This window comes from Carettochelys insculpta, chromosome 1 (genome assembly GCF_033958435.1).
Source record: "Carettochelys insculpta isolate YL-2023 chromosome 1, ASM3395843v1, whole genome shotgun sequence".
Classification (NCBI taxonomy): domain Eukaryota; kingdom Metazoa; phylum Chordata; order Testudines; family Carettochelyidae; genus Carettochelys; species Carettochelys insculpta.
In genome coordinates, this window is record NC_134137.1 from 40,612,570 (window position 1) to 40,635,740 (window position 23,171).

General features: G+C 42.1%; 1 protein-coding gene across 1 annotated transcript in view; it reads left to right on the top strand.

Moving 5' to 3' along the window:
• Positions 1-20,851, top strand: part of AASDHPPT (aminoadipate-semialdehyde dehydrogenase-phosphopantetheinyl transferase) — a 33,305-nt gene extending 12,454 nt beyond the window's left edge. Inside the window, exons 3-6 of the mRNA XM_074981830.1 lie at positions 13,070-13,191; positions 15,165-15,326; positions 16,942-17,019; positions 19,975-20,851. Of these exons, the coding sequence (XP_074837931.1) occupies positions 13,070-13,191; positions 15,165-15,326; positions 16,942-17,019; positions 19,975-20,133 (521 nt within the window). The 3' untranslated portion in view covers positions 20,134-20,851. The remainder of the gene's footprint in view (positions 1-13,069; positions 13,192-15,164; positions 15,327-16,941; positions 17,020-19,974) is intronic.
• The last annotated feature ends 2,320 nt before the right edge of the window (positions 20,852-23,171 follow it).

Below are 23,171 nucleotides of genomic sequence, written 5' to 3' on the forward strand. Positions count from 1 at the left end.
TGTTTCTAATTTACTTAATTCTGGAGAGTCACTCGCATCATTGCATTTTATTTTGGTAAAGATTGTTTTAAGATGAATTCTTAAGTAACTTGAGAGAAGTCATTTTGTTTATTTGATTATGGAAGTAACTGCACACTGAGAAGGTGGATTGATTTAAATCAAGGCAATTTCAAACACCTCCAAAATCATTAATTTAAATGAAGTTACCAAAAAAGTTAAGACTGACTCCATTTAGAGTGCACTTAATTTTGGAGTAAGCCCCATTGAACTTATTGGCACATCTATGGGTTTTTTTTTTTGAGAAAACAAGAATACAAAGGAGTTCCCTTGGAAGAGCTGAGTAATGCTGAAGTAAAATAAGGAAGAGACTTATGGGCATCACCAGTATAGTCTGTGACCATGATATTCTTTAATAAGGGGAGTGTGTTATGTAATATAAAATAAGAAAATGACACTCGACTCTAGATTTCTCTCACTTCAGTCTTCTGTATTATGCAATTGAGTGATAGGTTCTATACCTGGTTAATTAATTAAAGAATCCATAAGGATTAGCTAAAATAATCTTTTTTTTTTCTTTTTTTATTTGCAATGTCAAACACAGCAAATGGCTTGGGAATTTACTTGTCAAATCACACTTATGCTAAAAGGCATTGAGAGAGTTTTGAAGGATGTTGCAAAGTGAAATATTTATATCAACCAGTTGATCCAGTGAGACATATCCACATCTTCATCTACACCATTTTTTCCCCAGTGAGCAGTTTTCATTATGATGTTTCATTCTTTCATCTAATCCCTGCATCATCTTCTTGCTCTACTTCCACTTGACACATTTTCCTTTGTTGCCCAGGTAACTAATTTCTTCAAAATATTCCCTCATAGGGTCTGTCAGAAGCCATGACAGTTTTTCTGTGGCAAAAGTGTGGGGGAATATAGGAAGCTGTGTGTGTACTGAATAATGTCTTCTCTTTTTCGTCCACTCCACTGTTCCTTTGTGTGCTGCCTCCATCCTTTCCCGTATATTGTCTTTCTGACTAAGGCTACACTCAGCCCTAGTGCCAGCAGCTTGATACAAATAAGCAGTCTCAAAAATGCAAAATGCTTGCTCGTTTGCATATAAATAGCAGAAAACAAGCAACAAAGAGTGCTTCTGCCAGCAACAACCCCCTTTGTTGCCAGCCCCTTATGCCTGGAAACAATCAGGGGTAAGGGGCTGCTGCTGACAGGGGTTTTTTCCAGCAGAAGCACACATTCACTGCTTGTTTTCTGCTGTGAATATACAGATGAGCTTCTTGAATTTGGAAATGAGCAGCCATTTTGCATTTTTGAGATTGCTTATTTGCATCAAGCTGCCAGCAGTTGTGGTGAGTGTAGCACTAGCCTCTGTGCTTAAGACCGTGTCTTAACTAACTGCTCTACTGTGCTTAGCCAAGGTCTGCAATGGCATAATCGTAGAACAAAACAATCCTATACAGCTTGTGTCTTTCCTTGCACATGTTACTTTTTAGTATGCTGAGAAACTGAAACTGAAAGCCCAGAACTTTCAAAAAGCTAGACATTAGGCTGGACAGACAAAAGCCATTAATTCATTTTTAAGAGACTGTAAAGCTGTGTCTACACTACAGTGATCTGTCAACAGAAGTCATGGTCGGAAGAGATCTTCCAACAAAACCTCTGTTGACAGAGTGCGTCCATACACAAAAGCAGATAAAGTTTGATAAAGGGGCAGTAAAATATTCTTTGTCTTATTTTCTGTCCCTTTTTGAATAATTCCTAACATCCTGTTTGCTTTTTTGACTGCTGCTGCACCTTGTGTGGATGTTTTCGGAGAACTAGCCACACTAATCCCAAGATCTTTTGTCTGATTAGGTATAGTTAAATTAGCCCCTATCATATTGAATGTATACTTGGGGTTATTTTTTCCAATGTGCATTACTTTACACTTATCCACATTAAATTTCATTTGCCATTTTGTTGCCCAGTCACTCAGTTAGGTGAGAGCTTTTTGAAGTTCTTCACAGCCTGCTTTCGTCTTGACTATTATGAACAGTTTAGTATCCTCCACAAAGTTTACCACCTCACTACTTACCCCTTTCTCTAGATCATTTATGAGTAAACTGAATAGGATTGGTCCTAGGACTGACCCTTGGGGAACACCACTCATTGCCCTCCTCCATTCAGAAAATTTATGAATATTTACAGTATTCAGAAGGGTCGTGGGGGGAGCTGTCATCATGGCAGTGCAGTTCATGGTAGTAGGGGCAGGAAAACTGTTTACAGAGTGGAACTTTTAACATATATACGTGTCGGGGTATTTGGACAAGGTTCAGGGCATCCAGTCTTGGAGGGGGCTGAGGACAGGGGGGCATAATCCCGTGGGGGAGCAGGACCCCGAGTGGCAACAGCTGTGGGATATCCTACTGCCACAGGTTCAGTGTCCCCATTGGGGATGGGATGGGGAAGAGAGCACGGGGAGGTACAAGTGGGGAAGTGGGGGGCTGCAGCAGGGTCAGGGTCAGCAGGGGAATCCTGGGGGGCAGCTGGGCTGGCAGGATGGGGGGACCCTGGGACGTAGGCAGGACTGGCAAGGCGAGGGGCTTGGGGGCGGCAGGAGGAGTGACCGTAGCCATCAGCTAAGGGTGAAATTCACTAACCCTGGGGGTGGGGGGCGTTGGGCAGGGGCTGGTGGAGCAGGGGCAGGGGAAGCAGCAGGTGCATGTGCCTGGGCCAGCTGGTCCCACGAGATGCCAGTGATGGCATCTAGATGGGACAGCAGTTCAGCCCAGGCCCGTGTCTGGCATACCTGGTCCTCCTGGTCCTGTGGGCATGCCCAGGAGTCACGGCCTTCCATGGCATGTCTGGTGTTGAGCCAGCACCCGTGTGGCTGGCCTGCTTCCAGCCATGACAGTGGTGGGCACCCCCTCCTTCCCTGGCCCTGTGGTGTGTGATAAGTTGGTTACTTACCAGAGGGTCCCTTGAAGAGATCTGGATACATCTTGCTAGATGTGGCCCATCTCAAGGATCCTGAGGCCACAGCAATCACAAGACACTGGGACTCGGGGTCTGAGGGTGGCTCAGTCTCTGGGGGCAGCAGGGTTCCAGGCTGGTCCTCCTCCAGCTCTGGCTTCTACGCAGTCAGCGGTGGGGGGCCTTCGCAGCAGTATTCAGAAGGGTCCTGGGGGGAGCTGTCATCACCGCTGAGGAGGTTATGCAGTTCATGATGGTAGGGGCAGGTGGAGGGTCCTGCCCATGACCTCACCGAGACCTGGGCCCAGGTGTAACCCATCCATAGCTTCTTGACTTTTGCCCAGACCCACTCCTATGTCCCAGCAGGGTAGCCCCATGCCATCAGGGCGGTGGTGAACCAGGCATAGATGTATGTGTAGCGTGTTTATGATTAAATTTCATTGTAGCTTTTATTTTTATTTTAAAAATTAGTATTTTATTGATTTAATAAATTCTATTTAAATAAAAGTCTGTTTTTAAAAAAAAATCATTGATTTTTTTTTATTCATCCTTCATACAGAACATTTTCTGTAAGAGGCAATGCATCTCAAATGACTTCTGTAGCTTGGAAGAGTAGTATGATAAGAGTTTTCAAATTGTTCCTAACTGCTGTGAAGAGGTTAATTGAGCTTTTTACTTATGGAATCAAGAAACCTTGGAACTGTTTTTGAACTAATGCTTTCAACAATGTACACATGTAAACTTTTTATGTTATATAATAAATTTTGAGTGGCTTGAAAAAAAAACAAAAAAAACCAAGGTGTGTGAATTTCTACAACAGCAAACATTAGCTTGGCTTATGTGTTGGATACCTACACAACAGAGCAGAAACAAACATCAATTTTCACGGACTTTAAAATGATCATATATCATTCAAGAATGTGTTTAGCATTTCACGAATTCAGAATTTTATTTCCCCTCTGTGTTAGTGAATTTATTTATAAGAATTGTTGTGTTTTTATTTAAATAGATTTATAAAAGTAGGTAATTTATCAGTTTATTCCTTTCTTTTCTGGGCAAATCAAACTATACCCACTTACTTTAGTTGGAGCATAAAAGTTACTTTGATCCTGAAATCTTCAGTCTCAGATTAATTCCAGAGTCAGGTGTTTGACTCATATAAATTTGTATCTTCCTTCTCCTCTTCAGTGTTTTTGATTTATGCTAATAAACTTATTGGAGTTCATGAAAAGCTAGTTTTTTTAGGTTGGTCCACCAAGAAGTATGACATGAAGTTTAATGTGCACTCTGCTGTCAGTGGAAATTTAATCTGAAATTAAAAGTGTTTCCTGAGATTTTTCTTCTTGAGGAACCAAACTGTCATTTGAGAATACCTGATATTGTGAAGCTTGCCCTTCTCTTGTGCATGTACATTAAAGTGAAATGGACGTAGAATTAAATTTACTTTTAACTTATTTTTGCATGTCATTGAGGTGTAACACAGATGCATTTCATTTGAAGTGTTACAATCATTCTGAATAATGAATAGAAATTAGGCCAAACTGCATAAAAAGAGTACACCAGAGCACCTGACTTCCATTCTTGCTACCAAAAAAGAGAGCTTTTTATCCAGTATGCTGAAAGAGGATTTGTGATCTCTTTGTTAAGAATCCTAAAATAAATTCAGAGGGTTGGACTCACTCTCAGGGTGGTCAAGATGTTTGTCATGAGATCCAGCACTGTGTTTAATGTCTGTTGAATTTTAAAAAAGATTACAATTTTTCTTTGCTGTGGGTGTTCCTCCATCTTAGTAAAAATGTCACATGAGAATTTTTTTTTTAGAGAGTGCATTTGTCCTCTTCCTGACTTTGACTCTACCTTCATTCAAGTTTTATTTTTCTTAGGACTTATTGCCATGCTTCAGTATTTTCTCAGCAGTTAACATCTAACCTTTGCTGGAAAAGGTCTGTTAAAAATAGGTCAAACTAATAGAATAGCAATGTATGCAAAGCTGGGTTATTTGGTCTCTTGCCTTAATAACTGGAGGGTTGAGCTGTAGACTCCAGAATGATTTATAAAGGAAGGAAGTTCAGGTTTTAATAACATAAATGCAAATGAGCACTTTAATATTTACAGCAGTGTTGTTAAATGTGTGGTTCTTGCACAGTCTTGAATGAATTTTTAAAAAATCATATTTGGTATGAGTCTTCTGTTGCTTAAAAAAGGAAAAACCTATGTTCCACTGAAGATACAGAAGAGCACACATTTTAAACAATTGTTCATAAGGAATATATATTGCACAATAGCTTTATTATTATTACCTCTTAGAAACTTCATCTCTAGCTTACTTTGCACTATAAATCTTTTAACAGTGAAATATTTTTAATTATGGCCCTAACAACAAATTTGCACATCATTTTATATGATGAAGCTTTACGTGCCAGTATGTAATAGAAGCAAAGTATTCTTACATACAGTGAAATGGAAAAAAGGCAATAAAATCCTGTAATCTTTTTTCCTTTCCTTCAGAGGTAGTCCGTGCTGTAGATGATTTTTAATTTAATAGTCACGAAGAATGACAGCATCTTAAGATGTTTTAAAAGGAGGTAAGGGCATTTAATAGATTGAAATTTGCTTATGGGGACATAGTTGAAGAAAACGTGGAATAGTTAAGGTTGAAATGGATATGTGAGGGAAGAAAGCCCTGAAAATGAGGAGTGAAATAGTATCAAACAGGGAAGGAAAGGCACTGATGTGAAGACATTGGGTAGCAAGAAGAAATACTATGGGAACACTTGTCTGGATTGCTAGTGAGGTTTTTCTGTGTTTGTGGTTGTGATTTCTTGCCTCTAACTTGTCTTTTCAGTAAATCAGTTCCTAATGCTTGAATTACCAAAGTAAGGGCAAAGCTAGAACCAGTTGTTCCTTTTTTTTTTTCTTACAGAAAACTAAAGAATTGTCAAGTAAAGAATTAAACTTTAATGAAGGGGGAATACATTTTGGTAAATGGTTGACATAAAACTCTGCTTGTTTACTGTAGTTAGTGAACAGGGAGGATAAAAATTATTTTTTCAAAAGAAAATATATGTTTTATTTAAATTCCATTTTGTTAATTTTAAAATCAATAACATACTAAATTTCTCATTTAAAAATAGTAGTTACAATTAAATCTCACCACAAACATGCTACACATACACTCGAAGTCTCATAAAATGAATTAATGGTTCTAGTCTGTCCTGCGTAAACATCATCTCTTGCTTCTTCGAAGTTTCTGGGCTTTCAGTTTCTCTTCCTCAGTGGACTAAACGGAAACATCTGCAAAGAAAGACACCGGCTGCGTAGGAACGTTTTTGTTCTGTGCTTATGTTGTGGTGGACCTTGGCCAATTCTGCTTGCTGTGAAAGTTTCCAAATTTCTGGAGTAACTGAAATTAATGATGGAAGGCAGGAGAAAGATCACTTGATGGCTACCTGTTTGGTCCTCTCCGTCGGGGACACCTGTTATTGGCTACTCTCAGCAAACTGGAGGCTGGACAGGATGGGCCTTTGGTCTGACCCAGTGTGGCTATTCTTTTGTTGTTATTCTTATTTAATCCTATCTTAAAATAAATCATTGTTAGTGATTGTCTAGTGATCTAGTTCTGTTCTTCCATTTTCTTTAGCCAGCTACGTTAAAAATCTGTCACTCTCTTCTTTTTTACTTTGCTATTTCCTGGAGAATTCAGTGATGTAACTCTTCAAAGTCTGGTTTGCTGTTAGTTTTTCATTTTAATTTTAACATTTCACTTCATACCCTGTCCCCTCATGAAAATATATCAAAGCCTAAAGGATAAAACTTCAGCTTCTCCTGTGAATAGCAAAATAAAGAATTCTTTTAGACGCCCACTAGTACAGAAAAAAATGATTCACTAAAGGGGCTCGTCTGCATACTTGGCTTAATCTAATTCTTGACCTTCCCCCCCAACCGCTCCACTCTGATTTTCTCAACTTGATCATTTTTTTCTGATTTGTCCTCCTTGATTACTGTTTTTGCTTCTCTGTGCCTTAAATACTGAGTCTGTTCTGGTATGGCTACGGTCTGAAGAAGTGGATCTGTCCCACAAAAGCTCACCTAATAAACTATTTTGCTAGTCTTTAAAGTGCTACTTGACTGTTTTTTGTTTCAAGTCTTAATATGACTTGTGCATTTGCAGTAAAACTGCAGTGCACTGTGTGTGCAGTGTTTCAGTCTCGTGACCAGAACCAGACATTAAAGGGATATTTTTTCTTTTCCTTTCATAACTTACATAACATTTGCAGATTGGTTTAGGCAGCCAAATATGTGATTAAATTATTCAAGGAGACTTCTGTCATCTTCCTGGGTAGTGTCATGAAGAGAAGCTATCCTATGTATAAGCTCAAAAGAAATAAGGATTTCATGCTGAAGCTGTCTCCTCCAATAAAGTTGATTTGACTTTAAAAAAAGATAATTTTCCTGATTTTTGAGTAGGCTTGCTCTGTGCTTTGTAATAAGGATAAAAAGAGAAGCAAAATTTTCAGAGTTTGAATCTGTCTGTAATTCTGCATGTAGAAAATTCAGGAAATCAATCTGCACTTAGAAAGAACTACAAGTTGTACCTCTCTGGTCCAACAAAGCTGGACCATGGATGTTGCTGGACCAGAGAGCCCCAGCAGCAGAAGTTGCCAGGGACCGGGAGCAGAGCTGGTTGGGCAGCCTGTGGGGACTCCTGGGGTCAGAGAGCAGTGGAACCTGCAAGGGCAGCAGAGCCCTATGGGCTGGTAGCTGAGCGGTTGGGTGCAGCAGAGTGTGGTGTCTGGGGAGGGGAGCGCAGCAGGGAGGCTGGTGCCTCCCCTCTCCTGGAAGCGTGACCTCCCCATGGCCATCAAACTCCCTTGTTTGGGACCAGTCAGGTCCTCAGAGCTCTGGACCAGGGAGGTCCAACCTCTAGTGGCACTTCTGTTTTTTGGTAATAGAAGGTTAAACATTTGCTTTCTGTATAAGTGAAGTTAATATATGCATGCTTATGAAAGAGAGCGGGGGACGTATACGTCTTTCCTTCAGAATAAGAGGAAAATAAAAACAATTAAATGATTTTGCCATTTTTCTTCCTCCAAAAAAAGAAAATACCAGTAACAACAAAAGTTTAATAACAGGAATTTTTGAGAACAAAACAAATGATTAAAAAAGTTAAATGATGAAATTTTATATTTGAAAACTGGCTAAATGGCAGGATTTGTAGGGAGACCAGTTCAAAACTTTTCAAAGGCTGGGTCCAAAAGCAGCTAATTGTTGGGCTCCAAAATACTGGAATGCAATTGGATCCTTTTAAGAGATACAGATCAGCAGTTCAGGGTCAATCACTAACTTTGGTTAGAAAAATAGTTGTTTGGAATGAACAAACTCTTGCTAGTTGCAGAATGAAGGAATGAAGGAATATTTCAGTTGCTCTCTTTTGTTTAGTGTCTACTCAGAAGTACAAAAAAGGGTTAGTTTCTTGTATTGTCCTTTTGCTTCAATAGATCCTGGTTAAAGTAGGTTTCAAATGTTGTCTAGGGTGTAAAAATAGTGATTTCATCCCAGGTAATTATCACAAATTTCTGACTGACAGGAATAGCATGTGCATCACTACCAACATCTGACTTCAGCTGGTACATAAAGTCTATGGACTTATGTTCCATTTAACTTTTTTTAAAGACAGACACTTCTAATTTCATTGAAAGAAGATATTTTACATTAAAACACATCAAAAAGATATAAGGCAGCTACATACATATTGTTTGGCTTCTCTGTTGAGCAGCAATATAACTGTCTTACAAGTGTCTGAAGAGCTTAAACTCAAAGAGAAGAATTGTTTTATTTTGTCCGAAAGGGCATAATTTCTAGTAAGTAGTGAGAGAAGATTCAGGAAAGAAGCATTCTAAATTGTAATGTAATCCCACTCCTTGATTCAGGCTACCCAGTTTCCCTCAACTGTCTGTTAGTTTGGCATCCCTGAGCTTACAATTTCCTTTTCCTCAAATATCTCCTGTTAACATTTCTGAATCACTACTTATGTATGCTACTGGCTCACCTCAGTCTCTGCTGAAACCCTTGTGTATGCCTTGGTTATTACAACGCAGTGTGTGACCTAAGTTCCAGCTCTCCAGACTGCGTTATAGGCAGGGTACTGCTGCTCGTTTTTTCACATGTGCAAAGAAGCATGGCCTTATTACACCCATCCTCAAACATCGGCATAATTTCAGTTTAATTCAGCACCTGATTCAGAATTTCCCTCCTTATTTGTTAAATTCTTTTCTCTGCCTATTTCAGTCTTGTCACAGTTAAGGGTAGTAGCACCTGTATTTCTCTTCAGTGGTTCAGCAAGGGTATCCACTCTCAGGTTTCCAGCTCTCCCTGGGGTTGCCTTTCTTGGGGGTGCAGGGGAGTCACTCATTTCTCTCCCTTCTGATAGGAGTATGGCAGGTTGAATGGTCTCCTGCCTTGGTTGTGTATTTCCCAGCAAAGAAAATCTGCCTAAACAGACCTGCTTGCATTCTCTTCAGAGCCTGGTAACAGAATGATTGCTGCAGGTGTGATTGCAGCAGGTGTAAGATCACATGTGGCATTTCCCAAGCAAGCCTACTTTATTCTTAAGATAAAAACCATTAGAGAAAATGTATTAAAAATAGAAGAACCTTGAAGACATGCTGATAATCTTACAAGGCATCACACCACCTTAGCACTTCCTTTGTTGGTTACAAGTTCATGGGGCCATGAGCTCAGAACAAGAGCAAACCCTGAGGAGGCCTCACTGGGCCCGGTTGGCCAAAGGACTAGGAGTTCTGTCGGTTTAAATCCTGGACTTCCATCAGAAAGAATTTTCTTTGTCTGTAGATTTGTGGAGAATCAGTTTGAACCAGAATATTCATTTCTTGCCAGGAAGTTACTTCAAAGGTTGACAACAGAGGAAGTTCATTAGCATCTCTTTCACTATTACAGAAAAAACGTAGTGCTTTCAGTGATGCCTGCACAATTGCATTTTAAGCGCGTGGTGCTCCAAAGGCATTCGCTCCTAATTCAGAGAGGTTTCACCTAACTCAGTAAGGTTTATCTTAATTCTGAGAGGCTTGTTCAGAACGCTACCATTATTGACAGTCTGTCACAACTATTATCATGTCTTCTTTTCTGCTTCTCTTGCTCAGTTCTGGATTTTTCTCTATAATTCATGCAGTTAGATGCCATTGGTAAGAACCTCCTTTTTATGTCTTTCCCTCTGGAACAACCTTCCTGTTTCTCTTTAAACTCCCATTTTTCAAGTCTCCTAAGAAAACATGCCTTGTCTTTCTTGCCTATGACTAAAATTACAAAAATTAAATTTGTCTTGCTGTAGCCATGATCCCATAAGCTCTTTAAATGCCTGATCAATCAGATAAATATTGTGTAGCTTCCAGATACTTGTCAATTTGGCTTTAATTGGATTTACAAACAAAAATAATATCTGTGAAGTGAAGTATACAAATATTTATATATACTAGGAAAGAAAACTGTTCTGTTCCTTTGATTGAGAAGTTGACCATAAAGGTCTTTTCTGTCTCTAATTTCTGATCCTGTAATTCTCGAGCAACTACAATTTCGTCCATATGCTTCCAGAATGGCTGGTGACCATTAGAGACAAAATTATGTTTTTCTTTTTTCTAATAGAAAGTATCTTTCCCACACTCTCAGTGCTTTTTAATCCTCCCTCAACCCAGAGAAAGCATCCCAAACTGAAACTCCTGTAGAGTACGCCTAGAGGCTGCAGTTGAGACTACGTATGTGAATATGTCCTGCACAAATGGGCTCTGGTTAATATATTTTGTAGGAGCTGCTCACCTTGAGTTTGTATTGCAGAGTCATGCCCACAAAACCAGTAGTCCTAACATATAAATGCATACAACTGATCCCTTGACCTTACATATATGTTAGTGCTTTAGAATGAACTAAGAATTCCCCATGGATGTTTGTGACATTCTGTTCGTTATTGTCACTTTAAATCTACTAAACTCCTTTTTCAGCTCTGCTTTGTGTTAGGTAAGTAGCAGGAGTACTGTTGCAGCTTCCATGATGCAGAACTTTAGCATCATTTTGCCAGCCTAATACTTCAATAAATTTGTAGCAATCATAAAGAAAATCTCCAGTGGTTTCTACTGTATGTTTTGCACTACAGGTAAACTACTTGTGATTCCAAAAGAGCCTTTTTTTTTTTTAAGTTAAATAGCAGTCTCTGGATTCCATTGTATAGGTAATATTCCTCTATATTTTGTCTAAATTCATATCTTTAGAATATTTTATTATGTACAGAAATATCATATGCATACATATGCGCAGTGTTGCCAAATTTCAAATAGTGCCTGGGTCAGAATGGACCTGGTGATTGGATGGGCAGTGGGGAAGGAATGGGAGGCAACCACAGTCTGAAAGTCGCAGAGGGCTGTGGACTCACAGAGGTGGCAAAGGAAGAAGATCTGAGAGCTGAGGTGTAATGCTCTGAGTAACTGGACTGCAAGGGAGCAGCAGACTGCAACTCCAATTTCATGAACACGATAGGAATGGATTTCCAGCCTAGCAATTTCTGTGCTATGTGGGGAGGCTGCAGCTCAGTCCTTCACAGTTCTTAAACTGGACACAAAAGCAGGCAGTGGAGTCTCTGGATAAAGTATCCGTATAGGATTATGATCATGAAAGGGATAAAAGGAGGAGAGTTGTTGGGAAAGGTGGTTTATAAGGCATCTCTCCCTCAAGTAGTAGTCCAGGTTATTATTATTTTCATTGAGAATATCTGATCTATGGGATCCTTTGCCTGATGAGGCCTTTCACCAGCACATTTATTTATCTGGTAGTGTGGCATGGCTTGAATTTTAACAGAATGTTTTGCTGTAAGAGCAGGACTTCTGGCCTCCTTAGGTTATTCTGGATCTTTCCATTAATTGGCTATTGCAATTTCCCTCTAGTTACCTGTCATAGAGGACGCTTCTGGTTTGCTATCAATAACTATTTAAAGATATTTAAATGTTAACTTGAAGAGGCTTCTTGTTTATGCTCTTACAACTATATCCTGGACTTAATACGTCTTCTACAGAAGACCTACAGGTCAAGTTAGTAGGGAGCACTTTCAAGGTACTGTTATGCCATGACTTGCTCATTATGATCTGGCTGCTATAAATCCTTCTGCTTATTTGGAGACATACTTGGTGGTCTCAACTTCTGAAACCCACCACACCAGCATACGTGTTGTCCAGTGCAAGCCTTGTTTGTTGCCCTTTAAGCAAGATTTACCCCGCCTCCCTTTTTCCCATAGTCCTCCTTCACTAGTCCTTCTCATTCCATTAGAAGGAACTTCTTAATTAAATTTCTATATTTAAGAAGAATTTGGAATAATGGCTCTCAGCCAGTGTGAGTGCAACATTTGCATATTGCATGGTTACTGATACATGCCATATGATTATGCATATCACTCTCTCAGAGAACAAGTGAATGCACGTGTGAAAAATAAGTGTGTAGTTTCACATCAGCAACTGTATAGAATCCCTCCACTTCAGGTGAATAAGACAATCTCATTTTAGTACAGTGATAGGTAGATGTAGAGAGAGGTACTGTAAAGATATTGATTTATTAATTACATTACATTAAGCAATCAAACATAGAAAGCTATGTGCATGTGCTGGCTATTTTCACAGGTGACTGTAATGATGGGGTCAACAATAATTAGATGCTGTCATTTTAGACTACTACAGGTATGAGGTTTTTTATGGCTTTATTCCTCAAATGTACATCTTTTAAAGGTAGCACTTACCTGAGGGAAGATTTGGTTTTGCTATTTTTACTGTCCTTAAAATGTATAATTTTTCATAGAAACTTTTCATGAACCTTTCTCCACTTTTAGTATGTTAGCTGTATTTAATTTCTTTGTATTTGCTATGGCTCCGTTTGCTGTCTTGTTTAATTTTGAGATTTCAAGGTCGGCTTACGTCAGAAATATCTTTTTTCCTAAGAATAATATGTTGTACTGTCACAGTTATTTCTTGGAATACTAACATAAGGCAATTAATTTGCTTACAATTCTCTTTTGTATTAAAATATTTGTTGTAAATACTTTCTGATTTTATAGGTAGTGGTTCAGTTCCAGATTTCTTCCGCATTATGAAACGACAGTTTACAGAGGCAGAGTGGAGGGTAATCAAGTCCATGAATAATGAATGGCTTCAACTAGACATGTTTTATAGACACTGGGTAATTTCTTTTTCTCTTTTTGTTAATACACAAATTATAACCTCTAAGAAAACACGCTTTATCAAAGCAGCACGTAATGTCATGATGTAAAACTTCATTAGTCACACATATGATTATTGTAAGATTGTGGAACGCTTTCCATACTTTGGAAGTCATCTTTCCACTAATTCTGCTAATCTTTTGTCATTGATGTGGAAATCTAGCATCATCTGAGCCTGCAAGTTTTACTTTTGCCAACTTGAGACAAAGCATCTTCGAGAACTGGGACATCTATCACAAGACAAATATCCTATTATACCATACAGTAGTTGTTCCAACACTAGTGTACCCTTGTGAAACCTGGACAATATACAACCGTCATTTGAAGGCACTTGAACAACATCATCAACGCTGCCTCAGGAGAAATCTAAGTATCTCTTGGGAGGATAGGTGCATGAACACTAACATCCTGGAACAGTCAAACATGACCAGCATTGAAGCCATTATCATTCACCAACACCTTCGTTGGACTGGTTGCATGATTCGGATCAGCGCCTCCCAAATCAGATTCTGTTTTCTAAGTTGGAGGAAGGACAGAGGAGTGTTGGGGGGCAGCGGAAGTGATATAAGGACAAGCTGAAGGCACACACGAAAAAGTGCAGCATCAATGTTGACACCTGAGAACCTTGCCCAAGACCATCCACAGTGGAGAACGGTAATCTGTGAGGGGTGGTGCAATTTGAGAGGTCCCACCACAGTGCAGATGAGGAGAAGTGGAGAAGAAGAAAAGAGCATCAAAACTGCCCTGGGCCCCTCCAACATCTACCAACACCTGCCCCTTATGTGATAAGATCTGTGGCTCCAGCACCAGGCTGATTAGCCATCAGTGGACTTATATATAGGAGAGTGATATGAAGACATCCTGCTTATTATGGAATGACCACCAAGAAACATCCTTGGTGTCTCAGGACATGTGTAAAAGGGTCTATGCTTCAGCTGGAATTCTTCAGAAGAACTGGGGCTGGCTTTTTGCACACATGAAAGTACAGTAGAGAGTTTCCTGATTTAAGGGGGACAGTCTGGCCCCAGGGTGGCCAACCAGTTGGAGACTAAGAGCCAAAACAGAGGTGGATAGAGTGGCAAAGAGCCACATATTATATGTCTATTTATATTTATATTTTATATATCTGCATATAGATATAGAAAATAAATATATATTCATATATAGCTATATAAAATAATATTTAATACGTGGCTCAGTGCCGCACCCCCAGCAAAGCCAAGAACCCTCAGCCTTTCTGCTCTAACAGAATGCCTTCCCCCTCCTCCAGAGCCAGGCACTCCCAGCCACCACCACCCCACTCTAAAGGAATGCCCTCCCCCACCCCAAGAGACAGGCAACCCCAGTCATCCCCTGCTCTAAATGAATGTTGTCCCTCTCCCCCCAGAAGCAGGCACCCCCAACCCCCTCCATTCTCCCCACTCCGGCTCTAATTTGATGCTGGTGATTCACTGGAGCCACCATCACCACTGCCACATGCTTCTTACACCAAGTGGTGGGGCGCGGAGCAGGTGGATGACACTCCCAGCATGCAGCTCTGAGGAAGAGCCTCATATAAAGGTTCGAAGAGCTGCGTACAGCTCAAGAGCTGTGGATTGGCCACCCTGATCTAGCCATTGATTATTTCAGAATTATACAGGGTATTTTGTGCGTGTAGGTGCATTGCAGCAACATAGATTTGTATTGTTTCTACACATGAATAGACTACCTGTGGCTGGATTGTGCTCTTAGTGATTATACCATGTTAAATCTGGCATAATCTGAGACATACACATGTCCAAGAACAGAATGTATTTGACTCATAATATCTGCTCAGAGATGACTGCAGTCTGGATTGAGTGGTATGCTGCATGTAATTGTTGTGTTGCAGGTAATATAATTTTAGCCATTGAATTAAAAATGTGAACTAAACAGATGTCATTCTGTATTCTAGGCACTAAAGGAAAGCTTTATAAAGGCCATTGGAACTGGAATAGGTTTTAACCTGCAAAGGATTGAATTTTATGCTTCCCCATTGCAGCTGGAAGTAGGGAAGGTGTACAGGGAGACAAAAATGATATTGGATGGAGACAAGGAAGAAGGGTGGACTTTTGAGGTAAGAAATCTACACCTACTGAGCAGACTCCCTTCTGTTAGAGCTGCTGTGAGGGGAGTTCTTGCCTCTGTTGCTCTGGATCTTTGTGGTGTTTTCACGCTCCTAGAACCTCAGCAAACTGTAATACTGAGTCCACTTCCTTGGCGCGCTCATGCATTTTCTTGGCACTGTTTCTGTCTGCTACCACTTCTTGGAAATTGGATTCCTAATCCCACCTATCACAGGGTTCAGGATGAGCACTGACTCCAAACTACCCCAGCTACTTAAACACATCCCTTCCAGATTTCTGCCCCAGCAGATAGGAATAAGGGGATTTCGAAGTTGCTGGGGTCCCTTAGAAGAGGACCCCCAACTGGATAAGCCATGTGGCGGCGAGCCGCAGCAATTTTGAAGTGCCACGGCCACCAGCATTCTAATGAGGCACTGAATATGGCCATTTCGAAGTTTTGGGATAGCGTAGACGTAGTCGTTGTGTTGAAAAAGGCATGATGAAGGAGAATCAAGTGCAATTCAATTTAGTCTTATTCTTGGTGTCATGGTTAGTGCACATGCCTGGTTTCAGTCTTGCAGCTCTCTGAAATGGATGACCATTCATGTATCCCACTCACTAGCCTTAGTTTCCCATCACTGCTTTATCTACTATATACTTCAGAAAGCCCATCTGTCTGTATGTTCAAGAACGCTTCCTAAATGTTAAGAGTAAGGACTATCAAATTTGGTATATAGCTTCTTCTTATCATAACTTAAAGCAATCTAAGGGAAATGGGATGTGCCTGGAATGGGATTGCACCTCATAAAAGTATACAAAAAAGAGAGAGAATCACCAGGCAGGTGAAAGGGGCTGGCTGGGGGCACACTGCTCCCCACAGTCCGGGACTGACCCAGCCCTGAGCCCCTCAGGCACCTTTTAGGGGCAGTAATGTGATTTGAATCGTCTTGTCCCTTCAGAACTACTTGCTCAGTGTCTCTCCTGTCTATGAACTTTGCATTCCTGTCTGATTTTAGTCTGATTTTAGTTTGGTCACATGTCTGTCCTCTGGAAGGTCAATTATCTTTTTCTTCCACTACCTCCCAGTTCTACAGATTGGCTTGTCTGAGGCACATTGAAGATAAGTGATGTGTCTGAAGTTGTACAGAATATTTTTAGCAGAGTGGGGAGACAGTCCTGAATTTTTTTTTCCATGAGTCTTTTTGAACAAACCTGCTGAAGGCAGATTTTGAATGTTGATGATTTTAAATGAGTGGTGGTTGCATCTTCTAATTTCTCCTTATTTTGCTCTAAATTCCTTTGTGTGCATAAACATATTTTCCCATTCAATTCGTTAAACTTTAACTGATTAACCTACTAAATGGGGTGGGGGAGAAAGTCGGTGGCTGGGGGCTGCTCTGGCTGGGCTAGAGTGCACCTCCTGCCTGCAATGCCATCAGGACCAATGCTGACCAGGGCTGCTCCAACCCCTACTGGTTAACCATAACCAGTAAGGTAAGGATTACTAGTTAACCAGTTAAACATTAACATCCTATCTATTTATCGATCTACTGGAAGGATGGATGGACGTTTTAGTGTGGCCCCACAGTAATGAAACATGTTTTACTCTTATTTTTTTGTTATTAGGAAACCCGGCTGGATGATCTTCATCATGTTGCAGTAGCTCTGGGAAAACCAGAAGTATTTGAACAGAAGAAATCTAATGTAAGATGTTATGAGTTTCAGTCTCTAAGGCTATATCTACAGTACAGAGATCTTCCGAAAGAAGCCCTTCTGGAAGATGTCTTCCAGAAGAACATCTTTCAAAAGAGTGCATCCACACACAAAAGAGTGGATCAAAAGAATGGTCAGCTCTTTCAAAAGAGAGAGTTCATAAAGCCCCCACTCTTTTGAAAGAAAGTACCAGGGATCGAAAACTCAGTTGCTGTGAGGACTGCTGTTCCGAAACAAGGGCTCTGAGGAGCATCTACACACGTTTTCTTTCGAAAGAAGGCATTCTTCCTGAAACAGGAGTGGAAGAATACTTTCAAAAGGAGAGCTGCATTCTTTCGATTTACTTTCAAAAGAATGCTTTTTGTGTGTAAATGCTCCACAGGATCTTTTGAAGGAGCTCCCTTTTGAAAAATCTTTCGAAAGGACATACTAGTGTAGATGGAGCCTAAGGGTATGTCTACACAGCTGCCTTATTCTGGAATAGCTATTCCAAAATAACAGTGTTACACACAGAAATGCATTTCAAAATAGTACTTCACTATTTCAAAATACATAGTCTGCATGTGTAGGCTGCATCTCTCCCTTTCAGAAGGGGTAGGTAAATGCTGTGGCTCAGAAATACCAATGAAGAGCTGATATGACTACTCAGTGCATCATTTGCATAATGGCCACCATCCAGAGTATCAAACGTGCTGCTTTCGAATTGAAAATTATCAGTGCAGACAGTGTTCCTTTGAAAGGAAACCCTGATTTTGAAAGTACCTTTCCCAATTTTTTTTTTTTTATTTTGAAATAGGCACTGTTAAGACAGGGAATAGTGCTTATTTCAAAAAAATTGTAGCTGCAAGGATAGTTATTTCAAAACAACTATGCTGTATAGACATACCCTAGCATACCTTACCATTATGAAAGGGAATAAAGGTGTTTCACAGTTTGAATGGAATACTGAATGTTTTTATCATAAATGTCAATTTTTCCTATCCTGTAATATAAGCTTTATAATAAGCATACAATAAGCATAATGGTAGTACTGATGAGGAATCTTGGAGAACTGCTGGTCAGAGTCACTCCAAAGGAGTTAATCTACCAGTTTTATTTAATTTGTTTCTTTCATCCTGGAAGTAGAATTCCACTCACGTGGCTTCTTTAGTCTGACTCACCTTTGCACTCCAAGTGGACATTCTAACTGTGTATCTTTGGAGCCTCATTCTCTAAAAAGCAACTGTAAAAGGACAGACAACTCTTCCCCCTCCACAGCTTGTGAGGTTTGTGAGTCTAGTCTCAAATTTCTGTCGGTCATCACAGTGATAAAAGTGCAGGGGTTATATGTTCTTTTATGGTGCTCAATCTACCTCTTTGTTTCTGTTTAGAGCTGGGGTGGGGAATCTGTGGCCTGTGGGCTGGATCCAGGGCTGCTGCTTCATTTCATCTGGTCTGCATCACAGGCCAGAAGTCCCAAACCTTGGTGCTCTCTGTAAAGCTGGAGCTATGAGCATTAGCTCATTGACATAGCCCTTCAGCCCCTAGGTGGAGGGCCAGTCAGGGAAGCCAATCAGGAGCCATGGCCAGTGGGAATTTTGGAGGCATTACACATGTGCAGCACAGACCAAACAGAGTCACCTGGCCTCTCCAGCTAGGAGCGAGACATGATGGCTGCTTCCAGGAGCAGCATGGGGCCTGCCTTAGCCCTGATGCATTGCTGCCCAGAAGCAGCCTGAGATGAGCGGCTGGAACACCCTGAACTTCCTCCTGCACCCTAACTCCCTCCGAGATCATGCACCCCTATCTGCACCCCAACCCTGAGCACTCTCTGGCTCCCAAAATCCCTCCTGGAGCCCATACCTGGAACGTCGTCCTATGCCCCAACACCTCCCCCAACCCTGAGCCCACACCAAACCTTTTGGTTCCCAGCCCAGCTCAGAGGTGCCCCCAGCTGAAGTTCTCACCCCCCTTACAATCCAGACCGCTGTCCCAGCCAGCTCATGCCCCATAGCTGTGGTCTGTACTCTACCACCATGTGTGACTGTTCATGAGATCATGAGTAGAAGCAAGGTGCATACATTGTTATGACTTACTGATGTTTAGAAGCATCTGATCTCTAATGTATGAGGCTGTGGGATCCTGCCTACAGTGAGATCCACTTTAACAATAACATTTCAAAGAATAGTAGCCCTGCTTTAGAGGTCTTGATAGTTATGAACTTCAAATTCTCTGGCATTTTATATTTTCATAGAATCATAGAACAATAGAGCTGGAAGAGACCTAAAAAGCCATTGAATCCAGCCCCCTGCTCTCAGCAGGACCATACCCCATCAGATCAGCCTCACCAGGGCTTTGTCAAGGCAAGACTTAAACACCTCCAGGGATGGAGACTCCGCTACTTCCCTGGGTAGACCATTCCAGTGCTTCACCACCCACCTAGTGAAAAAGTTTTTCCTAATGTTCAACCTGGACCTTTTCAACCGCAACTTGAGACCATTGTTCCATGTTCTGCCATCCGTGACCACTGTGAACAGCCTCTCTCCAGCCTCTTTGCAGCCTCCCTTCAGTAAGTTGGAGGCTGTTATCAAGTCCCCCCTCAGTCTTTTCTTCTGCAGACTAAACAGTCCCAGTTCCCTCAACCTTTCTTCATAAGTCATATGCTCCAGCCCCCTAATTATTTTGGTCACCCTCCTCTGGACCCTCTCCAGTGTATCCACATCCTTCCTATAATTCCTATTCTGTCCTATTTTATTCACTAAAACGTAAGCCTGTAGAGGTGTATTACTGCATCCCCACTACTGTGTATCTTAATTAAGTTGAAATTTTTATCCCAGTAGCATCAATCTGAAGATTTTAAAATTATTTTCAGTATATACCCATTTTAAACTGATTGAGGCAAAAAGGGGGAAGGCAAGGAGTAAAATTTTTCCATGCATCTTTCTAACTAAAATGTATTTTCCTTAGGTTCTTTCTAAAGACCCAATCCAGCCACAGTTCCAGGTATTGACTTTTGATGATTTAGTTGCCTCCGGTGTTCCTGTATTACCTGAAGACCCTGCATACTGGAATAACTTTTGTTCCAAGCAGGAGTGCCCATCACAACAGAGTATACATTCAAGATAAGACTTTTGATGAAGTGTTCACAGGAGAAGAAACTGAAATCTTTCAAACATCACCCAATGTTTCTTCACAAAACTTAATTTGGGTGTGTTTGAACATTTTCCCAGCATCACAAACTGACACTGTTTACCTGCTTTCCCATATGCTGAGATCATTTCAGGATAAAGAAATGGAAATGAAATATCTGAATTGACCCTGGACCTCTTTTTCATTGTGTGATGTGCCTTTGCCTCTTTGTAAGTCTTGTATCTCCGTGATTACCCCCTGCCAATAGCAGTGAATGTAACTGCATTAATGCTGATAGTGATGAACAGCAAGTGTTGAATATTTAAAGAAAATGTGTTTTCACATTTAATTTTTGCTTATGTTTAAGTGATATTATTGCGTCTCTCATCAAAGGGTAATTTTATTCCCAACTGGCTGTGCAGAGCCAAAGTAAAACAGATGGTTAATGATAATGGCACTATTACTTCATAGCAAAAGTTCCATGTAAAATTGTCAGAATTATTTGTTATCAATGTAAGTGAAGCTAACGGACTTATATGTGTGTAAAACCAGTTTGAGTGTTCTAACTTCTGGGTTTTGGTGAAGTATGTCCTCGTACTGTTTACCCAACAGTTTGGACTAAAAACGCTTTCTGTCTTTAACATATCTGTAATCATAAAATGGTCTCTAATGTAGTTGATCTTAATGGGCTTCAAGCAGTAGTCCAGCCTGTCGAATTTCCCCGGTATTATCGGGGGGTTTATCTCTCAACTGCAGAGGACTCCCCAGAGCACCCTAATCCTGCTAACCCTTGAGAGGAGACAGATACAGCCTTCTGCTCCAGGACTGTCAGTCAGTTATTCTTCAAAAACAGAGTTTTTGTTTACTGAAAAAGAAGAGCTCAATTACAGGATAGTTTGCTATAGAAAAGGAGAAATTAATGCAGCACATAGTAGAGAACAGTGGTTTTATTGTTAGAGATTATACAATTAGGGCAGTTTAAAGAAATGCATGTGTATAGTAGTTACAATGTTCCAGTATTGATATGTTCTGACCCCTTCACTTGTACATGGGACCTCAATGTACATACATTAGTGCAGGGATGAACAAACTTTTTACATCAGGCCCCACTTTTTGTCCATGAAGTCAGTGCCCCCCGCCATCTGCTCCCGCCTGTTTGTGTTGCAAACCAATAGAAATATCAGTCATGTTCATATGAAAAAAACACCAGGCCTCACCCATGTCTAGGAGACAGGCCAGCCACTGCTTCATCCCCCACGTGTGGTCCCGGTACTGCTCATCCTCCGAGCGCAGCTGCTCCTCTGTGAGGTCATTGTGGTACTGGAAGACAGTGGTGTGTGCCCAGAGGGTGTCCTCACTGGGCCAGCAGTGGGTCCTCGGATGCATTGAGGCTGGTGGGCTGCCATCCCGCAAGGATACTGGTTGCTTGTCCCATTACCGCTTTGCCCTCTGCCTCCTCTCCAGGGCTGTCTGTGTGCACGATGAAGCTGTGCTGGCCCTTGGAAGCTGTAACTATGGGGAGAGATGGGGAGGGTAAGTCCTTCTCACAGCACAACCCTGAGCCCTGTTCCACCCTCTGCCCCCCTGCCGGTCACACCCCTGTGTGGAGGCTGAGGGATAGTGCTGTCCAGGGTGCGCCCGCCTGTGACCTCGCAAGGTGGGCCCTGCCACACAGCATACTTGCGCTGTCAGAGGAGAAGGGCCCAACTGCATGTCCCCACCCCTGGAGGCACATGTAGATCCCAGCTTCGGTGATGGTGGGACCAGTGCTGCTGGGGCCTCACCGCACGCATACAGCACACACTGCCATGCAAGAACCTTGCCAAGGGTTGGCTGCTCCCTGTCCCCCACTAACTTGGAATGTCACGGGATCCCCCGGGGGCTGATGGCGGTCCAGCAGCTTCCCTCTGTGTGGCTGGTACGCACTCCTGTAGCCATGTGCATGGGTGGTGAGCCTTCAGGGTGCCTGCCTCCCCTCCCTCAAGGCCAGAGGGATATGACAGCTGGGGTACTCACCAGGTGATCCGGAGAACAGGGCCGGGAATGCCTATGCGGAGCGGGCAATGCTGGTGGTGATGGAGTCAAGGGCAATCACTAGCATGCCCTGGCTGGACTCAGAATCCAATGATGGCTCCTGCTGTAGTGGCTCCAGCAAGCTGGGTGGCTCTGAGGAGGCACCCTCCGGTGGGGGAAGCCATTCCCTGCTGCCAATGGGGGGGGTGCGGGGGGCCCCATCCTTGCCCCTGAGGATGTGGTCCAACTTCCTGTAATAGGGGTGAGTGGCAGGCTCTGTCCCCAATTGCTGGTGTGCATCCTGGGGCCACATGTAGCCCTGGTGGAGCTCTTTCACCTTCACACACATCTGCTCGAGGATGTGGGCAATGTGGCCACACTCTGCCAGGGCTTTGGCCATCCATGCATAGCCCAGGACATTCCTGTGCTTGGCAGTGGGGTCTAGGACCACCCCCACCTCACCCCAGGGGGCCAGCAGGTCTTCCATTTCCAGGCTGGACCCAGATGGGGCTTGCCTCCTGCCACCACTTCTGGAGCCCTGAGATCCCTCCCCCTGAGCTGCAGGAGGGCCCAGCATGGTCCGCAGCTGCCTCGGATATATTTGAGGGTTCTTGGGAGTGGCTGCTACGGTGTGCCTGCAGCCACGTGCAGTAGGTCTGTAGCCGTACCTCGAGCTTCCTGTCTGGGGTTCCTGGAGCTCCTGGCCCCTTTAAGTGCACTGGAGGCAGGAGCGATAGAGTTGTGGCGAGGGGAAGGGTGCCTCTCAGCGCCACCCAGCACCACAGAGGACTTATTCAGTCGACAGAAGGAGCCCTGAGTACCTACACAGCAGTTTTGTTGACAATACTGTTGACATAGTTGTTACGCTTGCTCTAGGAGAGGCATAATACTGCTGACTGATGGGCAAGGTTTTGTCAACAAAATCTCAACAGCGGTTTGACCATGTGGGTGCTCTGTGGCTTTGTCGACAAAAGGTTTACACTCTGTCGACAAAGAATGCCGGTTTAAACAGAAATTGAAAG